Below are 20,151 nucleotides of genomic sequence, written 5' to 3'. Positions count from 1 at the left end.
GCAGGTAGTTGCGCTAAGGGCGGAGCGCCGTGCTCCTCCAGGACAGGCCGTTTATTGAAGGAGGGCCGCAGGGGGTGTCCAGGGCCCCGCCCGCGTGGAACCTTGGGTCAAGCCCCGAGCGGCAGGTGCGGGCCTCGTGAGGCCCCTGGCTCTGCCCCCTGAGCTCCCGAGCCCCCACGTCCCCTCCCCCCGCCGTGCAGAAGCTTCCAGAACATTCTCTGGGGTGGCAGGGGCGTGTCGAAGCCCGGGGGTTTCTGGGAGCTCACACAGCTCTTGGCGCTGTGGCCGCGCGCGGGCTGCTGGCTGCGAGCTCGGACTCTTCTCGAACTCCTTGCACCCTTGGCGTGGCGTGTGACCGCGGAGCCGGGACTCCAGGCAGAGAAAGTGAGTGGACTGGGCTCGGGGGGTCCCGGGGAGGGGGCGAAGGCTCCTCCGCGGCTGAGGAGGGAGCGGCGGGCGCAGCGGCGGTGCCTTCTGAGGCGCTGGGGTCCTCGGCACCTGAGGTGCATGTCGAGCGAGCGAGCCGGAGGCTGCCGCGGGGCGCCGGGCGAGGGCGAGGGCGCAGGGAGGCGGCGTCGGCGGCGTCGGCGGCGTCGGGCACGAGGTGGTGGCAGGCAGCGCGGCTTGGGCTGCGCTTCGGTTGGGTCGGGAGGCGGTGCTGGGGTGCGGGCTGCGCGGGCGCGAAAGGAGAAGGGAGGCCGCTGAGCGCGGAGGGACAGCAGGTGGGTGGCGGCGCTGCGGCTGGGCCGTGGCAGTGGTGGCTTTAAGGGCGGAGGTCGCGAGCCAGGGGCCGGGTAGCTGGTGGGGCGCGCGCGAGTTGACTTGGGAGGTGGCGTCGGGGCTGGAGGAGGCGGGAAAGCAGGCCGTGGAGCCTGCGGGTGCAGGAGCGACAAGAGAGCCAGACTTGGAAGAGGTGGGCGGGAGGAAAGGTGGCCGAACAGGGGAGGACAGGGGCCACACGAGGCAGGCGCCCCGGCAGCTCGCGGCGCTCGGCTGGGGCCCGGAAAGGAGGCGCGGGACGGGGCGCCACGGGCGGGGCATCGGCGTTGGAGGTAGAGGGCCGAAAACCAGGTTTCGGAGCTCAGAGGGGCGCGCGAGTGGCGCCGCGGGGAGGAACTTGGAGGTGGCCGGCTGGCGGCTGCGTGGTGGGGAGGGAGGCGCGACCCACCACGGAGGGGCGCCAGACAGGGCCGGAAGGGAGGTCGCTGAGCACGGAGGGACGCGTGGTGGCGCCGCAGCGAGGCAGCGCAGGCGGGAAAGGAGGTTACGGAGCGCGGGGGCGGGCTGCGGCCGTCGGACTTGGAGATGGCGGGTGGGAAAGGGGCCCACCAAGCTCGGAGGGACTGGGTCACGCCATGGGCCCCGGGTGCTGGCTTTCAGGGCCGGAAGGGAAGTCGAGGACCGTGGAGGGAAGCGGGGGACGCCGTGGGCGTGGGAATTGGAAGCAGTGACTGGTGGGCGGCTTTGTAGGCGGGAAGGAGGCCGCCAACAACAGAGAACAGCCAAATGCGGAGGTGGCAGGCCAGGGCGTCGGAAGTACAGGCTGCTAAGTGTGGGCGCTTGGCTTCGGAGGAGCGGGCTGGGGCCCTCGGCTGCGCTTGGTGGGAAGGGAGGCCACCGAGTGCAGAGGGAGGCAGCAAGCCCGTGCCAGGGACAGGCGTCAGACTTGGAGGTGGCAGGCGGGCGGAGAGCGCTTGGCTGTGCACGTGTGCGGGTGGGAGGGGAGGGAGGGGAGGCTGCTGACTGCGCAGAGAGGCGACCGCGGTGGGGGGGCACAGGGAGGGAGGTGGCAAACCCGCACCAAGGGCTTTGGACTTTGACTTGGAAGCAGCGGAGAGCGGGCAGGAGGGGCTATGCTTGGAAGGAGGCCGAGCGGGAACCCCCTCACCTCCGGTCCCCCCCGCACAGATGAGCGGATCTCCTGCCCAAAGGGCTGCCTGTCTTGTATGTATGTTGGACCGCTGCAACAGAGGGCACCCTTATTGTGAAGTAATAGTGTATGGCTACTGGCCGCAGGTATGTGGAGCCTGAGAACGGAGGAACCTCTGTGTGGGAAGGTCAGGCCAGAAAGCTAGTATCTGTGCACATGGGGGGACCCTGTCTGGTAGCTGCGTGTGTGGCTGTGCACTGCTAAGTGGCTGACTCTTAGTGGCTCGGGAGGGGGTGGGTGCATTGTACATTTACCAAGAGAGACCATACATTGGGCGGTAAATTCTTCTTAAATTGAGTACAGTGGTGTGTGCACCTGTAGTCCCAGCAACCCAAGAGGCTAAGGCAGGACAGTTGCTTGAGCCCACAAGTTTGAGACTAGCCTGGGCAATTTATTGAGACCCTATCTCTAAAATACAAAAAGTAAAAAATGGCTGAGGATGGAGCTCAAGGCACAGGCTGTGGGTTCAAAGCTCAGTGCCCCCCAAAATGTTTTCATAAATTTAAAATGATTCTACCTCATAAGTTTTGATCACACTAGAATTCTATTTAAAATTAACAATAACATCTCTAAATATTTGGAAGTCCACAAGTCAGAGAAGAAATTAGAAAGGAATTTAGAAAGTACTTAAAACTCAATATTTAAAAAATTACAACTTACCAAAATTATGAGGCAGCTACAAGAGCCAGAGGAAATTTTATTGCTAAAAATGCTTGTATTACAGAAGGTAGAAGAGCAAAAATAAATTAAAAAGTCAAATGAAGAAATGATAGAAATAAAAGAGGCAGTGATAGCTACACAGACAACGGATTTATTTAGAGTAACCAAATTGGTAAATGCTAATAACAATAGCAAGAGAAAAAGTGTTAATGACCAACACCAGGAGTGAAAGAAAGGGTATTATTATAGGTCACACACACATTAAAAAGATAGGAAATATTAAGTACATATTTATGCAAAAATGTCAAAAACAGAAGATTTCACATTTCTTGGTAGGGCGGAGCAACTTACTAAATCTGACCAGATGAAATAAAAAGAATAGCTAGCCCTATAAATTTTGTTATCAAAAACTTTCTCAAAATCAAACAACAAAATAGGGAAGAGGACAAACTCCTGATCCTATGCTGTTGAGGCAGATGTCTGGGGAGCTGTGTTATCTGACACCAACACCCCTTTCTCCTTTTTCCCATCCACAGGCCTCTCCTGAGACTGCAACAGTCAGCTGATACCCTGTGCAGTCATGCTCCCTTCACCCAGCTCCCCGGCTATGGGGCTGTCCATGCTGCAAGATTGGTGCAGGTGGATGGGTGTGAACGTGCAGCACTGCCTGCTCATCATGGGCATCCCTGATGACTGCGAGGAAGATGAGTTCCAAGAGATACTGCAGGCTGCGCTGAGACCCCTGGGCAGATTCCGAGTGCTCTGCAGGGTGTTCAGAAAGGAGCTTGGAGCCAGGGTTGCTTTGGTCGAGTTTGCTGAGTATTTAAACCGAAGTTTGATCCCCCCACAAATATCAGGCAGTGGGGAGCCCTGGAGTGTGATCTTCCTGCCCCACGTCCCTGATTCTGAGTTTCAGGAGAGTCAAAATCTCCCTGCACAGCCCCAGGGGCAAGCAGTGGGAGAAAGCGTGGGTAAAGGAGGAGCTGCAAGTGAGGGAGGAGCTGCAGCTGAGGAAGGAGCTGCAGGAGTTTCAAGTGAGGCAGGAGCTGCAGGTGAAGCAGGAGCTGCAGGTGAAGCAGGTGTTTCAGGTGAGGAAGGAGCTGCAAGTGAGGCAGCAGCTCTTGGTGAGGAAAGAGCTGCAGGTGAGGCAGGAGCTCCTGGTGAGGAAGAATCTGTAGATGAAGACACTTCAGGGGCTGCAGCTGAGCCAGGGGCTGCAGCTGAGGCAGGAGCAGTGTGTGAGGCAGGGCCTGAAGATGAGGAAAGAGATGAACTTGAGCCAGGAGCTGTAGATGTGGCAGGGGTAGCAGATGAGGCAGGAGCTGCAGGAGAGCCAGGAGCAGTAGGGGATGCAGATGAGGCAGGAGAGCCAGGAGTAGCAGGTGAAGCAGAAGCTGCAGGAGAGCCAGGAGCAGCAGGTATGGCTGGAGCTGCAGGTGATCTAGGGGCAGCAGGGGATGCAGGTGAGGCAGGAGCAGCAGATGAGGCAAGAGCTGTAGGAGGGCCAGGAGCAGCAGGGGCTGCAGGAGAGCCAGGAGCAGCAGGGGCTCCAGGTGAGGCAGGAGATGCAGGTGTGGCAGGAGCTGTGGGTGAGCCAGGAGCTGCAGGTGAGCCAGGAGCTGCAGGTGAGGCAGGAGCTGCAGGTGAGCCAAGAGCAGCACGTATGGCAGTAGCTGTAGGTGTGGCAGGAGCTGCAGGTGAGCCAGGAGCTGCAGGGGCTGCAGGTGAGGCAGGAGCTGCAGGTGAGCCAAGAGCAGCACGTATGGCAGTAGCTGTAGGTGTGGCAGGAGCTGCAGGTGAGCCAGGAGCTGCAGGGGCTGCAGGTGAGGCAGGAGCAGCAGGGGCTGCAGATGAGGAAGGAGCAGCAGGTATGGCAGGAGCTGTAGGTGTGGCTCCAGCTGCAGGTGTGGCAGGGGCTGCAGGTGAAGCAGGAGCTGCAGATGGGGCAAGAGTGTCAGATGAGGAAGGAGCTGCAGGTGACATAGTTGAAGGTGCTATAGGAGTTGTGGGTATGGCAGGAGCTGCAGGTGAGGCAGGACCTCCAGAAGAAGGGGCCTGGGATGCAGCAGCAGCGACCCATCATAGAGCAGGAGCCCAGCAGTGGGATCAGGCCCTGCAGCCCATCCTGGAAAACGTGGCATACCAGGAACTGAGACCCTTTTCCGGGATTCCAGAGCAAGACCCTGAAGAAGAGTCCTTCGAGAGCTGGCTGAACCATGCGAATGACATGCTGTACCTGTGGCGCCATATATCAGAGAGGGAGAGGAGGAGGAGGCTGGTGGAGTGCTTGGAAGGCCCTGCCCTGGATGTCATTTGCGAGCTCTTGGAGGAGCACCCAGACATCCCTGTGCAGGACTGCCTGGCCATGCTGGTGCAGGTGTTTGGGAACAAGGACATCGGGGTGACCACACGGCTGAAGTTTCTGATCTGCTCACAGGGGCCTCGGGAGACGCTCTTGGCCTATGTGATGCGCCTGGAAGGCCTCCTGCAGTCGGCCGTGGAGAAGGGCGCCATCCTTCCAGCCGCCGCAGACCAGATGCGAGCCCGGCAGGTGATGATGTGGGCCAGGCCGAACTGGATTCTCCAGAACAAGCTGAGAAGGATGCAGCTGGAGAGGAGGCCCCCTGGCTTCCGGGCGCTGTTCCACCTGGTGCTGGAGACCGAGGCCTGGGAGGCAGCCTTGGCTGGGAATGAGCTGTTGGGAGGTGAGGCCACCGAGGCTGGGCCATCCCACCGAGAGGCTGCTGGGCCTGGGCCTGGGCCTGCCCCTGCTGTGGAAGATGCTTCGCAGGCCTCCCCAGCCGGGGAAGAGGCCAGTGCCCAGGCTGCTTCTGACTCTGAGTGTGCTGCTGAGGTTGCTTCTGATACCAATGATGCCACAAAGTCAACCACTCAGGAAGACGAAGAAACCTTTGGTCCTGCAGGCCTAGGCCAGGCAGGGCCCTCTGAGGCCCCTGAGGCTTCCACCTCAGCCCTGGTGTGCAGTGTTTCTGGGGCAGGTCCAGGAGGGCCTGGCTATGGGCCAGAGAGCCTCGCCCAGGCAGCAGAGCAGGGGGCTGAGGAGTTCATTCTGGAGGGGCTCAAGGCTGTCCTGGAAGAGTTGGGAAATGAAGTTGAGGATGGGGAGATGAGCCACCCCGAGTCCTCCTCAAGAGAATAGGCTCAGAATGCCCAGGGGCCTCCTCTCTGCTCAGGCGGCCGGCCCCAGTGTCAGGGGGAGGTGAGGCCAGGGCCACTGGCCAGCCCAAACCAAACTCTCATATCTTTCCACTCCCCAAAGGGCCCCTGGCCAGTACCACCTGGCCTTCCAAGTGACCCAGGCGACCATGGGTACACTAGGGAGAAGAGGCCATCTCAAGTGTGCCAGCTGCCTGGCTCTCCCCACGGGGGACCGCCCCATCACCCCTCCATTTCCTGTTCCTGTCCCTGGTGCAGACCGCTTTCTGCCCTGGGAAGCCCACTCGTATGTGTAGGGCCCATCGTGGCCCTGGGTTCAGGCGAGCGCCCATCCCCACGTCAGCCGCCTTTCTTGTGCAAAGCTTTGCGGTGTGCGCCTGTGCATGTGTGTGTGTGTGTGTGTGTGTCAGCCCCGGGCAGAGGTCCCAGCTCACCTGGCCCGCACAGCCGGCCGGCCACCTCCAGGCCTGGGCCCGTGCTGTGAGCTTCCTTCTGTGCCAGCCAAGGCTCCGCCCGCTCCTGCCCAGTGTCTGAGCTTAGCCTCTGCTTCCTCCCGCTGGATCTGGGCCAGCCGCCTGCCGCTGGTTCTCATGGAGACATGTGCGTTGTTACCTGAACAGTTCCTGTCTGGAGACCCCGGGACCCGTCCCGGGAGAAGGAGGGAAGGATGGACCGCGACGGAGTCACCCTGTGACTGTGACTGCGGCTGTGATTGGGACACGACTTTGGACAGGATGAACTGGGCCAGGGATGGAAGGAGAAGGCCGGGCCTGCTTGGGTGTTCTACTCATGCTGTTATTTGTGACTCAGTTTCTTTGGTGTGGTGGAGCATTCCTTGTGTTTTCTGGTGTCTTGGATTATCTGTGCCGGCCATCTCATAGGGCCACTCCACAGTGGGTCAGCTCCCTAGAGAGTTCCTTGAAGTGACTATGCATTGTCAGAGGCCATCATTCTGGCCAGGGGCAGATCTGGGCCCCTTGGGGAGGGACATGTCTGGAGGGCCCAGCACGGCGGGGTGGGGCGCGGATGAGACACCTTGTCAAGAGCCCTGGGGCAGGTAGGACCTGTGGCTTGTAGTGGTTGTAGCATGGTCCCATTTGTGGTGACATCCCCTTCTTTTCAATGGTTTCAGTTAATGTTTCTCTTCAATAAATTTCATCAAATGTTGCAACCAAGCTTCCTGTCTGCTATGGGAAATCAAGGGAGGGTTCAGCTGGGAATAAGAGGGGGATGAAAGGGCAGAAAAAGATCCCTGCTGAGCACCCGTGGGAGACATTGAGAATGGGAGGGTAAATGTTTCATCAAGGAGGCTGACTTGAGGAAGGCTTAACAATATTTTAGAGGTGAATGGTGAAGTTTTGAAGTTTCATTTATCTTTGAATAGGGATGGTCTTGTATGTGGGGGTTTGAAAAATGCTTGGGAGTGATGCTTGTCTCCTTGATTGGGGAAAGACACCTCTGGGATCCTGTAACAGAGGTTCAGGACTGCTGAGTGAGTAATGTGTGTGCTAGGGGTATGTGACAAAGAACAGTTTACCCGAAGGTCCGGTAGCACCCTTGGTGAGAAAGCCAGTATTAGAGTGACTAGGTTTATGCAACACCCAGTGTTATTTGGGTTATTCTAAAACTGGAAAATCTATCTCTTTCATGACAATGACAACTTATTGAGTAACTGAAAATCTCTAGGCATTGTGGGGCTTCGGAGAGAACTGACACAAACAGGTCCCTACACTCTCCTCCTGCAAACAGGGTTCTTGCAGAGGGGAGCAGGCCAGTAAAGGAGGGGCATACAGGAGCTGGGGCAGTGCTCTCTGAAGGGGGGAAATTGAGGCAGAGAGCTGAAGATTGCATGTGAACAGAGCCACAGTTTATTAAAAACTTAAATTTTAACAAGTTTTGAGCATTAAATAATTCATTAAAGCATTTGAAACTAGAAGAGGTTCAGAGACCTCTGCTTTAGCAACATAAGCAGTGAGCTTTTATAGGTTAAATGTGGAAACAGTAAGGAAACTACTTGATTGGCTACAGCTTACATTTCCAATTGGCTAAGCTTACATTTTGTCTTACCGTTTACTTTGGGCTTTAGTTTGCCTATAAAGGCATCCAAGATAATGGCCTCCCAGTTCAGTTTTTTAGAAACAATGCTAAAGGCATGGCACATACCTTGGCCCTCAAGAAGAAGAGCTTGATATTACAGTGCTGAAAAGTGGGTTAATGAGCAGAAGATAGGGCCTTTTGGAGCCCTATGGGATGGGGAAGATTATGGTTTCATGCTGAGGACAGGGATGCTGTTGGATCATTAAGGTGGGCCTGGTGGACTCAATTCTTTTTGTTCTGAGTAGTTGGCACCTTATGAGGCCAAGTCCACCTCCGATGACAGGAGTGTAACATGTCAGGTCTGGGCTTTCCTAGCTTTCCTTGGAGCTAGGGTAAGAGCATGTAAATTTGGCCCCATCAATCAGATGCACCCACTGCTTTCCGAATGGGGGCCCAGATGGGAAGGAGCAGGGGCCCCATAGGTTACAACTGGGTGGTGACAGTGCCAGCTCCTTTCTAAGGAGCAGTGGAAGCTCTGGTTCTTGTGGCACCATCTGCTTCCTGCATGAATGGTACAAGCCACAGTATTTGTGCTCACTTGTGGGTGGGAGGCATAGAAGTGCCATTGCCAGTCCTGCACTGTGGTTTGATTTGGGCCCTTGTTCCTCTCTGGAAAGTCCCCAAGACTAGTTTTTCAGCCTCCCCATACCTGCGAGAAACTCCTTTGGTTAACTCCCTTCAGACTTCCATCAGCCACAGTGAGATATGATTGCTAATGATCCTGATGCTCCAGAGGTTTTTCTAATCATGTGCAGATAAGAGCGTCAGTGCTCACAGCAGCAGGCATCCCTATTGCAGCTCCTCCCCTGGGGCTACTCTGCTGGAGCCCAGGATTGATGCTTCAGGGCTCCTGTCTCCCCAGAGCTGTCCAAGCTTCTCCAGTCCTGTCTTCTTTAATGGCCCCATCTTACAGCAATATATCCCATTCCTGCCCCATCCTTCCCGCTTTCTGGGCCACAGTGGGGACATGGCCCCAAGCTTTTCTGTACTTTAATGCCACTTATTCCCCAGTAGCCTTCCACAGAAGCATTTCCACTTTACTCCATTTCCTGTAGTCATCATATGACCTGTTTGGGAATAATGCCCTATGCCCATCAGAGCCAGTGTCGGCAGCATCTTGTCATTTTGTTGGTCATGTCAATCTAAAAATATCAGAGATTTTCCAAAGAAAAATGAGCACATTAAAGGAGGTTGAGGCAAGGGAAAGTTTTTAAAGGTAAAAATGAGGAAAATTATCTTCGATATTTTGAAACAGAAATCTTTGACCACAATGATTAATAACTAAGGTAACATCAGTCCAAGGTTGGGTAGACAGTTGCTGGGCAGATGTCTTCACAGAAGTACTTTTTGGTAAGGTTGTAGTGGGTCCTTCGCAAGCTTGTGATCTGGGCAATCTTTTAGGATAGATACTATCAAGGAGTCACATGTAATGACCCTTCCTTCATAACCTTGCAGCTTTATGTTTTGTTAGGGTTGACACAGCAATTCTAATTCCGACAAGTTGCACATTTTTTTCACTCTACTGACCATGCAATGATCCTTCTTCTTAGTTCTCTTAGGGATTTTGGGGGAATTCCTCACTGCTTGCAGATTTGGTGGAAAGTAGGGGGCCTGTCATATCACTGAAGGAGCAGGGACCAGCCAGGAGCTGGGCATGTGGTTCAGGCTTGGAAATTGAATACCTCGCCTGGGTCTTTGAATCAGAACAGGAGTTGCCAGGTTGAGGCATGGTTGAAGACCTGGCTCCTCCTGGCAGCAGACGGTGTGCTTGCCAGCCTGCATCTGCTCTTGGCCTCTGCTTGGGTTGTGGGAGCCGGGCCCACCAGAAGCTCTTGGGGAGTTCCAGTGCTCCAAACCTGGTCCCTGGCCTCTGCCCATTCTATGAGCCCCCAGTAGCCACACAAATAATTTCCTCTATGTTTAAGGGAGCCAAAGGCTTTCTTGGTGCAAGCTGACTACTGCCTGACCACATGCTGCCTGCCCTTGTGGCTATTGTGAGGCCCTCTGAGACATTGGTCCTTTCACAACTCTGTTAAGCCCTCAATGCCACCACCAAGTATCCTATGAGGGCAAGGCCTGTGTCTCGTTTATCTTTGTGTTGGGTATAGTAAGGTCTTCAGGGAATGTGTGTGAAGGTGACCCTACCAGTCCCAGGCTGTCCCTATCCTGTTCCCATTGCTGTGATGAAAGCCAAGAAGGAAATGACACCACGTGAGGCAAGCACACTTCCCCCAAGATTTGAGGACTCTCTTGGGCATTCCCCTGTGACCATTTCCCCAACCCTCTTCAAATGAAGAGCCTTACACATCTCACCTGGTGTCTATGTGTGCCATGGGGCCTGGAGAAATGTCATGGATTGCACATTTCATAGTGACCCCACCAATCAGTCAGTGAACAAATCCAGGGGGTAGAGAGGCCTTTCCCACCCCACAGTCATGACCAAGTTCACCACCAATCATTTCTACCACTTCACATGGGAAGTTTCTACTTCCCAAACCGCGGAGTGCATCTAACAGCAAAGCCAATCACAAGATCTCCATTTCAAGTCTGGGGTCTCACCTATGCCCCAGATCACCCTTTCTGAGAAAAGAAAAAACAACTGTGCTGCCTTCTGTCATTGCACCAGAAGGCATCTGCACAAATGCCCCAAGGCCAGTGGGGACTGAAGATCTGCTGCCCTCCTGTGGCCCAGCATGAGGCCGAATGCGTACAGGAGGTGGGGCACTAGGTCTAGGGGAAGCAGGCTGTCTTAGTTATTTTTCTCGTTGCTGAGATAAAATACCTGGCACCCGAAGTTAAAGGAGGGAAGATTTATTGTAGCTCACAGTTTGTGGAGGTTTCAGTCCATAGTCGGCTCGCTCCAAGGCAGGGCAGCAGGGCAGAGGGGCAACGCAGAGGAGAAACAGTCCATGGTGTGGCAGGCAGAAGGCGGTGGGAGCAATCCTGCCTTGTTTCTGCCCCTTTATATCCCATCCAGGCTACAAGCCTATTGATTGGTGCCACCCACACCCAGGGTAGGGCTTCCATTGTCCACACCCTTAATCCACATTCACACACCCTGCTCCAGCCACCTTTGAAACGCCCCACCTATGACTGTGTCGGGCTTTGAGGGGACACCTGAGTACAAACCATAACACAGGCCCAGGTGGGCAGGTGCTCAGCTGTGGAAGCTAAAGATGTGGGGTCCTTGGGGAACACTGCCTGGGTGGTGGGCTTTGCCTGTTATCTCTTGGAACTCAGCTGAGGGGGAGGGGTGACTCTGGTAGAGAATAAACAGCAGGGCACAATGCCCCTGCCTGAGAAGCCCTGCCAGCCACACTTAGGATCGGCACCTTTCTGCAGAGATGCTGCCATTGAAGTGCACCTGGACACAGGTAGAGGAGAGCCTGTGAGATGGCAGACGGAGGTCCTGGGATGGGGGAAGCTGGGGACAACATTGCAAAGTGTGTGTGCTTGTACGAGCAGGCACATGCGTGCGAGCATGTGGGGTGTGTGTGTTGGGCAGGGTGGCTTTACTCTCAGCTGCTCTCACCTCTGGCTAGAGTCTGAGGCTTCCAGTGGCTTTCAGTGGCTTCCATAATCCCTGTAAGCAGAAGGAAAGAGACAGCACTGGATCCAGCCCAGGGTGAGACACAAAAGCGAAGCTACTTCAACCAAGGGGTGGAGCAGACTGGTTGTTGCTGGAGCCCCATCACCAGTGCCACCCCGTGTCCTATTCCTTGAAGCTCCTAGGACATGGTGAGGACCTTCTCCACAGGCCTTGGCCGTGCCTTTCACAGTCCCTCCTCATTCTCCCTGCTGTGAGCTCCACTGGGACGCAAAGCCCACAGCAGTCTGGCTTCTTGCCCTTGTGCAGCATCTCCACTGTCCCAGCCAGCCCTGTTCACTGACGGTGCCAGAGGCAGGGCTGGTGTGGCTCACAGGGCTGTGGCTCAAAGGGGGTGAGACACCAAATCCACTGAGCGGATGGCCTTCCTCCAAGTGCAGAGCTGCCAGGTGCCCTCCTAGCCTGTGGCCCTCCTCATGCCGGCTCATCTCTTGGCCACGGAAAGGACCATTGTATTCAGCAAATGGGCACAGCCTCATCCTCTGTAAGAGGCTGTGAACAATGAAAGGGAGGCTGCTTGGTGAATGCACACAGTACCTGCTTCTTGGGGACACTTCCAAACTGGCCTGAGCAGGTCCCCAGAGGATAAGTAAGGGCTCAGGCTGAGGGTGGCCTGGCAGCTGCCTGTCCTCTGAGTGACCACCTTGCAGGCCCCAGAGCCCATGTCTTTCTGAAGATTTAGGACTGGAGAAACCCCTGAGCCCCACTCTCAGGATGGACAAGTTCTCTTCTCATTGAGTAAGTTGCCATTCTCTGTACCTGTTGCACTCCAGATGGCAACTTGGCTGTGCCTTGGGTAGCTTTTCAAAGAAGCCAAGCATGAGCTATCTTCCAGGGCTGTCGCGGAGGCAGTGTTGCTGGCCTGAGGGCCCATGCTGCTCTCCCTCAGTGGCTCTCCAGGAACTCTGAGTTCTCTCTGAGTTGGAGGCCCCGGTCCAGCCCTGTCCTCTGGCATTATCAGCTTAGGTGTAGGTGGTACACTCAAGAAGGCCACAAGAAAAATTTGGATGAAGCAGAAGCCATATTTTTGTTGGTTTGTTTTTGTTTTGTTTATTGTGTAGAAGTCAGTATAGGCCAGGAACCACGGTGGCCTGCACGGCACTGCCAATCTGCTATCTCACCTGGTCTGCTACTCCCACAGTGTGATCAATCTCCTTGCAGGTCTCCAAGTGCAGGCCCAACTGCAAGTGCAGTGGCTCCACAGGGAAGGGCACTACAACTCCTGTAGGTCCCCCTGCTGGAGGTTGCCGGCAGAACAGCCTCTGGCTCCTCCCACTCTCCCTGCTTCTCAGCACTTCTGACTTCAGCCCCATCAGCAAGCACAGATGAAACAGCTGGGCATAGACCTCAGCCCCCAACTGTGATGGCTGCAATCCCATGAGAGATCAGCTGTCACTCAGGAGTCATGCTTTGTGCAGAACCTTCTCTGGCACATGATGGCTCTTTCCTGGAACAAAGCCTGTCCTGGGTGCCCTCTTACCTGAGAAGGCTAGCTCTTCGGTCCCCTGCTCTGTCCTGCTCCCTAGGAGCTCCTGAGCTGCCTCCCTGCCTGCCTTTCAGGGGTTGCTTCAGGCCACATTCTCTTTAACCTCTTCCCAAGTGGGTAAGAAGGACCTTGATCTAATGCCCCAGCCACAGGAGGAGCAGCTAGATCTGCCCCAAAAGCCTTGTCTTGCCCAGCAGAGGAGCTAGAGCCAGGTGGTTGGAGCCCTATTTGTTAGCTACTTCCTGCCATGGTGGCAGATATGGGTACATCCCCTTGTCTGCACTGTCTTCGGTTCCACTGAGAGATCCCAGCTTGCTCGGAGCTCAACTACTGCCACCTGTGAGACCTATCCCAAAGGCTTATTGTGACATTTCCCTAACACAATAGATATGGCCCCACAAGTATGGCACCTGGCAGAGAACAGGGTTCAGTATTTTCCTGATCCTCTAGCTCAGATGGACTAGGCCGTCCCAGCTCAGTGTGGTTTTCAAGCTGGGGCTACAGAAGCCCCTTTCCCAGATCAGGACTCCTGGTGATTTAGCCTCCCCATGACCAACTTGGCATGGGGACCACTGGAGCTGGGGTGCTCTGTGTTCATGGCCTATAATGTTATCTGCCTGCTAAAGATACAGACTTCAGAAAGGAAATTCCTTCAAGGCCTTGGGCTCTTTTCCTTTCCAGTTATACAGAAAAATGGCCTTTCTTCAAAGACAACTTCAAAGAGAAAAATACCATCGGAAACTGTGTGACAACCCTAAGCCACAATTAGCCAGCAGTCCAGCCAAGCACTGCTAAGTCTGGGCAGAGAGCAGGGGGAGTGAGCCAAGTCCACAATGCCAAACTAGAGCTCAAATCAGATTGCCTCCAAGGGGCCAGGGATTTAGCTCAGTGGTTCCGCTGCCTGCCTCGCAAGCGGAAGGACCTGAGTTCGATCCCAGGTACAAACAAAACAAAACAAAACAGATTGCCTCCAAGTTAAGGGTCATAGTCCTCAAACTCATAGAAAAAAAAATCCCTGATTAGAGTAATGAAACTTAAGGCTAAATGCCACAGGAGCCACAGAACACCCATCAGAGAACGTGGGGGTGCGAGATGATTTGAAAATATTGGTGAAAAGAAACCACATTCACAAGCCAACACAGGTCTTATGCATAAAATGGTAGCAGCAACTACAAAAATAATAAGAGGATTGGTGATGCTGAACATTTTCTCAGACTTGTTGGCTACTTGTGTACCTTCTTTTGAGAAATGTCTGTTTGGGTCATTTGCCCATTTTAAAATCAGATTATTTGTTTTATACCTTTGAGTTGTTTGAGATTCTCATACATTCTGGATATCAGTCCCTTGTCAGATCATAGTTGGCAAATATTTTCTTCCATTCTGTAAGTTGTCACTTCAACACGTTATTTTCTTTTCCATGTAAAAGCGTTTCAGTTTGATGTGACCCTATCTGTCTATTTCTGCTCTTGTTGCCTGTGCTTTTGGGGTTATAGTGAAAAAAATATCTTGTTCTTCTCAAGCCTTTCCCTTATGTTTTCTTCCAGTGGTTTCATAGTTTCAGGTCTTACTTTTTAGAAGCATTCTTCTGCATGTTAATACCTATTTTCCCAGCATCTCTTATTAAAGAGACTGTTTTTTTTTAATCCAATGTATATTTTTGGTGCCTTTGTGAAAAGTCAATTGGATGTAAGTACATGGATTTGTTTGTGTGTTCTCTGTTCTGTCCCAATGGTTTATGAGATAATCATCTCATCCCAGTTAGAATGACTACTATGAAAAAAGACAAAAATAAAGCATACTGGTGAGGATGGAGAGAAAGGGGAACTCTCATACTGTGTTGGTGGGAATATAAATCAGTACAACCATTCTATGTTTTTCTTTTTGGTACCAGGAATCGAACTTGGGACCTTGCACTTGTGAGGCAGGCGGTGGAACCACTGAGCTAAATCCCCGGCCCAAGTACAACCATTATAGAAAACAGTTGGGAGTTTCCTCAAAAAACTAGAGATAGAATTATCACGGGGTCTAACCATTTCACCAGTGAATGTATAACCAAAGGAAAAGAAATCAGTATGTCAAAGAGATATCTGCTCTTCCACATCTACTGAAGCACTATTCAAAATAGCTAAGATATGGAATAAATCTAGGTGTCCATTGATTAATGGGTGTGTTAGCCAGATTTTTGTTTTGTTTCTCTCTCAACTTTTTATTTGCTTATTTTTGTGAGACACAGTAAATACATTTCTTGTGGGGTAATTGGTACATATAATATCCCATTTTCATCCTTTTTACTCCCCCTCCCCTTCTTCCCATCTCCCCCATCTCCAGAAGCCCTTCTATCCCTTTCAAAAACCAACACTTTGATTCATTGATCCTTTGTATTGTTTTATTTTAATCTCAATTTTAATAAGTTCTGTTCTGATCTTTGAAATTTCTTCTGTTGGTTTTAGATTTGTATCGTTCTTGTCTTTCTAGGACCTTGTTGTTTATTTGGGATTGTTCTATTCTTTCTATGTGTGTGTTTACATCTATGTCATTCCCTCTTAGAACTGCTTTCATTGTGTCTCATGGTTCTGGTGTGCCGTGCTTCCACTGTCATTTGATTCTAGGAACTGTCTAATTTCTTCCCTGTTTTCTTCTGTGATCCATTGACTATTTGGTAATGTATTATTTAATCTCCATATGTCTGTACACTTTCTGTGGTTTCTTTTGTCTTTGACTTCTAGCCTCATTGAGCTATGATCTGATAGTATGCAGGGGATTGTTTCTATTCTTTTGTATTTATTTAAGCATGCTTTATGGCCTAACATAGGATCTATTTTGGAAAAAGCTCCATGGGCTGTTGTGAAAAGTGTGTATTCTGTTGTTGGATGAAACACTGTAGATATCTGGTAAGTTTATTTGTTCAATAGTGTGGCTTAACTCTGATGTTTCTTTGTTGATTTTTACTTTTTTTTTTGGTACCAGGCATCAAACTCAGGACCTTGCGCTTGTGAGGCAGGTGGCAGAACCACTGAGCTAAATCCCCGGCCCTCTTTGTTGATTTTTTTGTCTGGTTGACTATGCTAATTGTGAGAGTGGCATATTGAAGTCCCCTACTATGACTGCATGGTGTCTTCTAGGTTCAGTAGATTTTGTTTTGTAAAATTGGGAGTGTCTACATTTCACTTATCTTCTGTATTGTTTTATTTATATTGATCTTTTGTATTGAGGCACAGATATTTACAATTGTTATCTTTTCCCGTTGAACTGTTTCCTTTACCAGTACATAGTGGCTCTCTTTGTCTCTTCTGATTAGTTTTGGCTTGAGTCTGCTGTATCTGAAAATAAGACGGCTACTCCTGCTTGTTTTGGGGCTCCAGGTGAATGGAGTATCATTTTCCATGCTTTCACTTTCAGTCTTTGCGCTTCCTTTTGGATGAGATGTGTCTGCTGGAGCAATGTGTGATTGCATTTTGTTTTTATCCAATCTGCCAGTCTGTGTCTTTTGATTTTGGAGTTGACACCATGGACACTGAGAGTTATTGTAAGATGTTTAGTGAATCATGTCATTCCATTATTTTTTCCAGTGCATTTTCCTTTTGTTTAACTAATCTCCCAGTTAGACTTATACTTTCCTTTGGGCTCTTTGGTGCTGACTGCATCCCTGTTTCTGTCTAGGATTTCCTTAAGTATTTTCTGTAATGCTGGTCATGTATTTCCTTAAGATTTCTTTGTTGTGGAAAGTCTTTGCTTCTCTGTCAATTTTGAAGGCTAATTTTGCAGGATATTAAAGTCTGGGTTGACAATTGTTTTCTTTTAGGGCTTGTAAAACTTTGCTCCAAGCTCTCCTGTCCTTTAATGTTTGTGTTGAGAAATCTAAAATTATTCTGATGGGCTTGCCTTTATAGACTATTTTCTGTTTTTCTCTAACAGCTTTTAGTATTTTCTCCTTCTGTTGATCCTCTGGAATTTTGATTATGATGTATTATGGAGAGGTTCTTTTTTGGTTATGGCTACTTGGGATTTCATATGCCTCTTGTACTTGAATATTGAATTCTGTCCTTAGATTTGGAAATTTTTTTGCTATGATTTCAGTGAATAAATTTTTATAGCTTTTGAGTCATCCTCTAATTTTTCCTTTATTCTTATAATTCTGAGGTTGGTTTAAAAATTTTTTTTGAGTCCTCTAGCAGCTGTTGGATCCAACTTGCATGGTATCTTATTGTCATTTTTAGGGTATCATTGAGTTTATGATCTACTATACCCTCTTTGTCTCCTATTTCTGACTTCACATTGGTCACATGTTACCTTTGCTTTCCACTGAATTTTTCATATCATCTATCTCTGCATGCCTTCTTTTCATAGTTTCTTATTCTTTTCCAATGTGGTCATTCATGTCTTGTATTGTCTCACTTACCTCAAGTAGTTCATTGTTTGTTTCATCTTTAAGCTCATTTAGCATTTTATTGGTGAAGTCTTTTATCTGTTTAACTTTACTTTGAGCTTGTTAAACATGTTATGTAATTGCTTATATATTTATTTTATCTCGTCACACATTTTGACCATTTTGTTTTTGAGTTTTTTACTTATGGTCTTCTCCATTTCAGTGTTTGTGAGATCAGCTTTTGAGAATCAGGCGTCCTGAGAGGCATTTTCTTGCCTTTGTTTCCTCATGCTTCTATTATTCTTATATTGTAAGTTGAAAATCAGGATAAAGAAACTGTGTCACTACTGTGGAGATCTTTTTAATTAGGTTCTGTCTCTCTGTGATATATCCTTGGGGTTGGTTATGTTTTGGTGTTTATAGCCCTTCAACTTATTCAGCATAATATTTGAGAGTCTGCTTTGTGTCCAACCTTCTTTTGGGGGCTTGATTCCCAGCACCACTCAGAGAGAAGAAAACAAACTGCAGCAATGTTGACAATACAAAGACAAACAAGATATTGGTATACAGTAAAAAACCAATTAAAAGCAATAACTATGTCACAATTAACCAAAGAATAGAAATCAACAATAATAATAGAGTCGAAGACTAACAGGTTATTGATATACTATAAGAACAAATAATAGCCACAACTGTACTATCCTTAACAGTGGGAAAGAGATCTGCAGTAATAATGTGAATAGAAATATAAACCAAATATTGACATACAGTAAATACCTACTAAAAGTAACAACTGCACTACTGTTAACAATAGAAAATAATTCAGCAATAATGAGTCCACTAAACAGCTAAATGTTAATAAAGTTTAATATTAATAATAATAAAAATGGAAAGGGTAGGAAGGGGAAAACAAAAAAAGTAAAATTTAAAAAGAAAGAAAAGAAAGTGGAGAAGGAAAGAAAAGTAAGATTAAAATCCAATTAAAAATAAAAGAAAGTTAATAGAATTAGGTAAAAGTAACAGGAAAAGATATACAAGAAAAAGAAAGGCAAGAAAATAGAATAAAATAAATAGTAAAAAGTAGAAAAAAATGAAATAAAAACAAAACCAACAAAAAAGCAAACAAAGAAAAATGAGTAAAAAAATCCCTATGTGTGTTTGCGCGAGTGATTTCTTTCCAGGGCCTGTGGTATTTGAATTGACCAGATATGAGTGGGAGATAGGGAGTCATACCTATTTTGTTTCCATAGCCACTTTTTGCTATGTGTATGCTGCATCCTGCCCTGCCTTTCCCTCTGGACTTGGTCAGTCAATGGTATGTTGTCTGCCTCAGGGATGTAATCACTCTAGCAGCTTTTAGTGTTTGTGCCCTTCTGTGTTCCCCAGGTTACTGCTATCTCTGACTGGCTTTATGGCCTGTGGGCTCATGAGGTGCCTTCCTTGCTCCAGAGGTCTCTCTGTCCATACACCCCAGGATGTGGCAACTGTCCAAGCCAAGGTGTGTCCCTGATCGCATTGGCAGATGGGAAAAGCAAACAGACCACTGAACTCTGTACTGGAGCTAGGCAGTGAGGGGGGCCATGCTCTCTGTTGGATTTAATGTCAGCACTTTCGGATCCAGCCCCTACAGAAAACCACACAACCACCTGGCTGCTTGCCACAATGGGTGGGACCACCATGTGCTTTACCGCTCGAGCACGCCACTGTTTAAACTTATCAGGAGTTTAACTAGCCTGTCCCTTCTACATGACTGTCTTTTGTGACTGTCTCTCAGTCATTGTGGTAATGGGACCTCAGAGACCCTGAAGTGAAGTTGTTCTGTGACTTTTTTCATTTCCAGAGTAGTTCAGTCTTAAACAATAACCCCCCCCCCCACACACCCAAATGGCTTCTGATTATATCATTCTCAAGTATGGCAGGCACTGCAGTGAATTTCTTCTTCAACTCTACCCTGCTGTGTGGAAGGAGTCATGTTCAGAGCAAAACCTCACACTGTATTTGCAGCCTACAATACTGTGGGCTTTTGTTGGTGTTAGTGCCGGCCTGGTCCGTTGTTTCTCTCTGAGGCTGCTGATCTTCTCTGGGTTACCTTGTGTTTGTGGAGAAAGGTCCCCTGCCTGGAAGTGGGGTTAGCATTCCCGACTGTGTCCTTATCTTGGCATTGTCTTCACTTTCTCTGTAGTTTCTAGTTTTCCTGACTGCTCCTTTTTGATTTCTGGATCTCTATTTCTTTTTCCTTTGCTAAGCTGTTATTTTTCAGGTGTCTCAATTCCATGGCCCCAAGAGGCTGTATTTTGCTGCCAGTCTTTACTCCACTGTTGGATACCTGTTATAGAAAAGGGTGTGTTTAAAAGCCTTGGCAATAAGCTGAGAGTGGTGGTGCGTGCCTGTAATTCCTGCACTCTGGTGGGCTGAGACAGGACTATTGCAAGCCAACCCCAGCCTGAGCAATTTAGTGACCTAGTGAGACCTTGTCTCAAAATCAAAAAATAAAATGAGGATGTAGCTCAGAGTGAAGGCCCTGGGATCAGTTCCTAGTTCCACAAAAACAAGAAACAAAACAAAAATAAATGAAACCTTGACAATCTAAAATTGACAAAAATCAGAGGTGGAGGACTGAAGCTGTGGAAGGAAGTTTGTTAGGGACTATTTCTTCATGTTGTCCCAAGGAGTTATTGGATGCTGTGTCGAAACATGCTCTAAGTGTACTATTTCAAATAGGTTAGCAGTTTTTACAGTTTTATTCCTTAACTTTGGTTGGATCTTTTAGGAACTAATACTTCTTATAAAGAAACATTTAATACAAGGTCAACAATTATTTCAGCTTC

The 20,151-nt window shown here is 49.8% G+C and overlaps 1 protein-coding gene across 1 annotated transcript; it reads left to right on the top strand.

Annotated features, from left to right (window-relative positions):
- The first annotated feature begins 235 nt into the window (after positions 1–235).
- On the top strand, positions 236–6,930 carry LOC110347487 (PNMA family member 6F). The gene is made up of 2 exons (XM_087204048.1): positions 236–384; positions 3,127–6,930. Exon 2 carries the CDS (start codon positions 3,171–3,173, stop codon positions 5,748–5,750), a length of 2,580 nt encoding a protein of 859 aa, XP_087060174.1. The 5' UTR covers positions 236–384; positions 3,127–3,170; the 3' UTR covers positions 5,751–6,930.
- Positions 6,931–20,151: the final 13,221 nt, after the last annotated feature.

This window comes from Heterocephalus glaber, unplaced genomic scaffold, assembly GCF_053883595.1.
Source record: "Heterocephalus glaber isolate CG9 unplaced genomic scaffold, H.glaber_assembly_v1.0 deba00001861, whole genome shotgun sequence".
Classification (NCBI taxonomy): domain Eukaryota; kingdom Metazoa; phylum Chordata; class Mammalia; order Rodentia; family Bathyergidae; genus Heterocephalus; species Heterocephalus glaber.
The sequence above is the reverse complement of the archived record's forward strand: the minus strand, read 5'-3'. Positions and strand labels throughout refer to the sequence as shown.